Source organism: Octopus bimaculoides, chromosome 12 (assembly GCF_001194135.2).
Source record: "Octopus bimaculoides isolate UCB-OBI-ISO-001 chromosome 12, ASM119413v2, whole genome shotgun sequence".
Taxonomy (NCBI): domain Eukaryota; kingdom Metazoa; phylum Mollusca; class Cephalopoda; order Octopoda; family Octopodidae; genus Octopus; species Octopus bimaculoides.
In genome coordinates this window covers 45,006,851-45,009,629 of record NC_068992.1, presented here as the reverse complement: position 1 = coordinate 45,009,629, position 2,779 = coordinate 45,006,851, and the positions used below count along the sequence as shown (strand labels likewise).

The following is a 2,779-nucleotide window of genomic DNA, read 5'->3' as shown; positions in this document are numbered from 1 at the left end:
TATATATATACATATATATAGAAAGTGAGAAAGAGGGAGAGAGAGAAAGAGAAGTAAATATAAGGATAAGCGAGTTAGGCAGGTTAATATATATTAAATAATTAGATATATGAAATGCTAAATATGTTTATATGTTTACATACAAAAGGGTCCGATATACACAGAATAGAAATGATATCAAGAATTAAAGGAGTTGAAGAAAAGTATCACAAATCCAACATGTGTTTTGGTGGGCTCGGTAGTCCAAAATAAGGTTTGTAGATTGATCGACAGCAAGCAAGCCATGCTACTCCAGACTGATGACGAGCAATGACTCAGAAACTAGTCTTTGCTGGGTGGAGGTGGTTATCTCCTCATTTATAAACATAATGACACAGGAAATGTTTCAAGGCCGACAGGAAGTGGTGCTTCCTAGGGCTAAATAGCAGTAGTATTATTCCTTTTCATGGGACATACCACCACTTTATCGTTTTACTACTGTATAAATCTCTCTGAGAAATGTATTACATATATACATATATATATAGATGGATAGATAGATAGATAGATAGATAGATAGATAGATAGATAGATAGATACATACATACATACATACATACATACATACATACATATACATACTCACGCCCTCACACCTTGTTTCGGGTATTTGTTTCATAGTATTAATGTGTCAAAGAAATTATTAACTTTATTTGAAACATGCACGTCCAGTTACCTTATGAAGATGGAAATTCTGATGTTAAATCAACTCACGTGACATGCTTCAATGTTATTCGAAGCTGACCCAGCACAGAACTGCGATGAGGTTAAACCACCGAACATATTTTGACAAAACGATGTAGGATACCACTGAACTTTACCGTACTGGAGCCGGTCGGGATACTTGCCGTCTGAAATATAAAATTAGAGACAATTTGGAAGTTGTAATAAATCGTCACAGTTAACAGAATTAAACGTTTCTTTAGTACTAGAAGATAACTTCTGAGTAATAGGAAATTTAGTGGATAGTAACATACCAAATAAATACAGAAAAGTGTTTATATTTTTCAATTATATTTTCGAAGCAACATATTTGGTAATGTTTATCAATAAGCTGTCTCTAACCTCATTGACACTACTAAATGGTTGAAGATATACCAACTCTGACCTAACTAGTTTTTTTTATTACGACAATCTTTATTTACGATTACATTATCCAATTCATATAACTTTTTTTAAGAACATAGTGTTCAATTTAAAAGCTGTTTGGCTGTTGTCTCTGGGGGTCGAGTGACTTGATGGATATTCCATGTTTGGCTAACGTATGAATTTGCGTTATTATTATTATTTTACTTCAAGCCAGCCGCGATGGAAAAGATATAATTACTGATGAGGCAGACAAAGGATTTTTGTAATTTGTGCAAACAGTGCATTCCGAGATGATTCAGTATTCAATGCGTTCTTCATCGGAGGACTAATTGCTGCTATCTTTTACATACCAAATAACCTGATCAAGATTCCATAGTGCACATGGTTCACAGGGATCAGTAATCAGTAATTTGAAGACTACATAACTGTGGGGAAGACGTATTGACAGAAGTAGGCAGATCATTATGAAACAACATGCATTATGTTTGTTAGGTCTGGATCACTACAGCCTGAGTTGAAATCGTACCTCACTGCTAGCGGATTAATCCGGATATTTCTTATTTCTGCCACAGCTGTCTTCAGTTATCTTGTTGGTCAGCTGATAAATTAATACCTTTGCAACATTTTGAAACGTAGAGATTATCTGAATTTGATGATGAGTGCTGACTCAACGTTATTAATAGTGAAACAGTAATAATTACACACACACACACACACAGAAATATATAGAACACACTACTTACTTTGCGTTTTCCCCCATCCAGCAATGACGCATGTTGGTTGAAAGTCATCTTGCGCTGAAGCAAGCGGCAGAGGATGGATACAACGTGTGAAGGAAAGAGCATGTGGCAATGTCAACAGTGCAACATCATTGTCTGTTAAATAAAGAAAAATAATGATGTTGAGAATTGAAATATCTCGTCAACCATTATTACTGAGAGGCTGGTGAATTTCATTTATTCCCAGGATACCGATGCCAAATTTTCAAAAACCTTGTCGCAACCAAGTTTCATCACACAACATTACATATACATACATATATGTGTGTGCTTACGTATATATGTGCGTACATATATATATATTTGTGTAAGTGTATGTGTGTGCGTGTATATATATATATATATGGGAGAATATACAAATAATAACAACAGACGAGGACAGGTGGTGTAAATAACAAAAGTATATATTAGTATGACGCTCGGGAATACGGAAAGTCTTTGACGTTTCGAGCTACGCTCTTCAACAGAAAGAATACGGAGACAAGGAGAAAAACACGGAGAAAAAAAATTGAATAGTGTTCAGTCAACGGTCAATATATATACTTTTAATAGAAGATAACATTTTTCAAAGTATTTCATCAAGTGGCCAGCATATTAAGATACCTTTTAAGGTGAAAATTATAAACAATTATAAATAAGGGAAAAAGAAAAATTTCTGTGCCACTATGCTGATAAATAGACTTATCAGCATATTGGCATAGAAATTTTTCTTCTGCCTTTATAATTGTATATATATGAGCGTGTTTATATTTTCAAATAGATGCAAAGGTAATCCAATTCATGATTTGGAGTTCGTAACTAATAAGAGGGTGATGAAAAATTGAGTATCCTATCAGCAGAATAATTACAAATAATTTACATCGGCTGTGATT

At 34.0% G+C, this 2,779-nt stretch overlaps 1 protein-coding gene across 1 annotated transcript in view; it reads right to left on the bottom strand.

Annotated features, from left to right (window-relative positions):
* LOC106870940 (granzyme B(G,H)) overlaps positions 1–2,779 on the bottom strand; it is an 11,030-nt gene that overhangs the window by 952 nt on the left and 7,299 nt on the right. Inside the window, exons 4-5 of the mRNA XM_014917184.2 lie at positions 1,872–2,003; positions 754–890 (exon numbers count right to left, since the gene is read on the bottom strand). Of these exons, the coding sequence (XP_014772670.1) occupies positions 754–890; positions 1,872–2,003 (269 nt within the window). The remainder of the gene's footprint in view (positions 1–753; positions 891–1,871; positions 2,004–2,779) is intronic.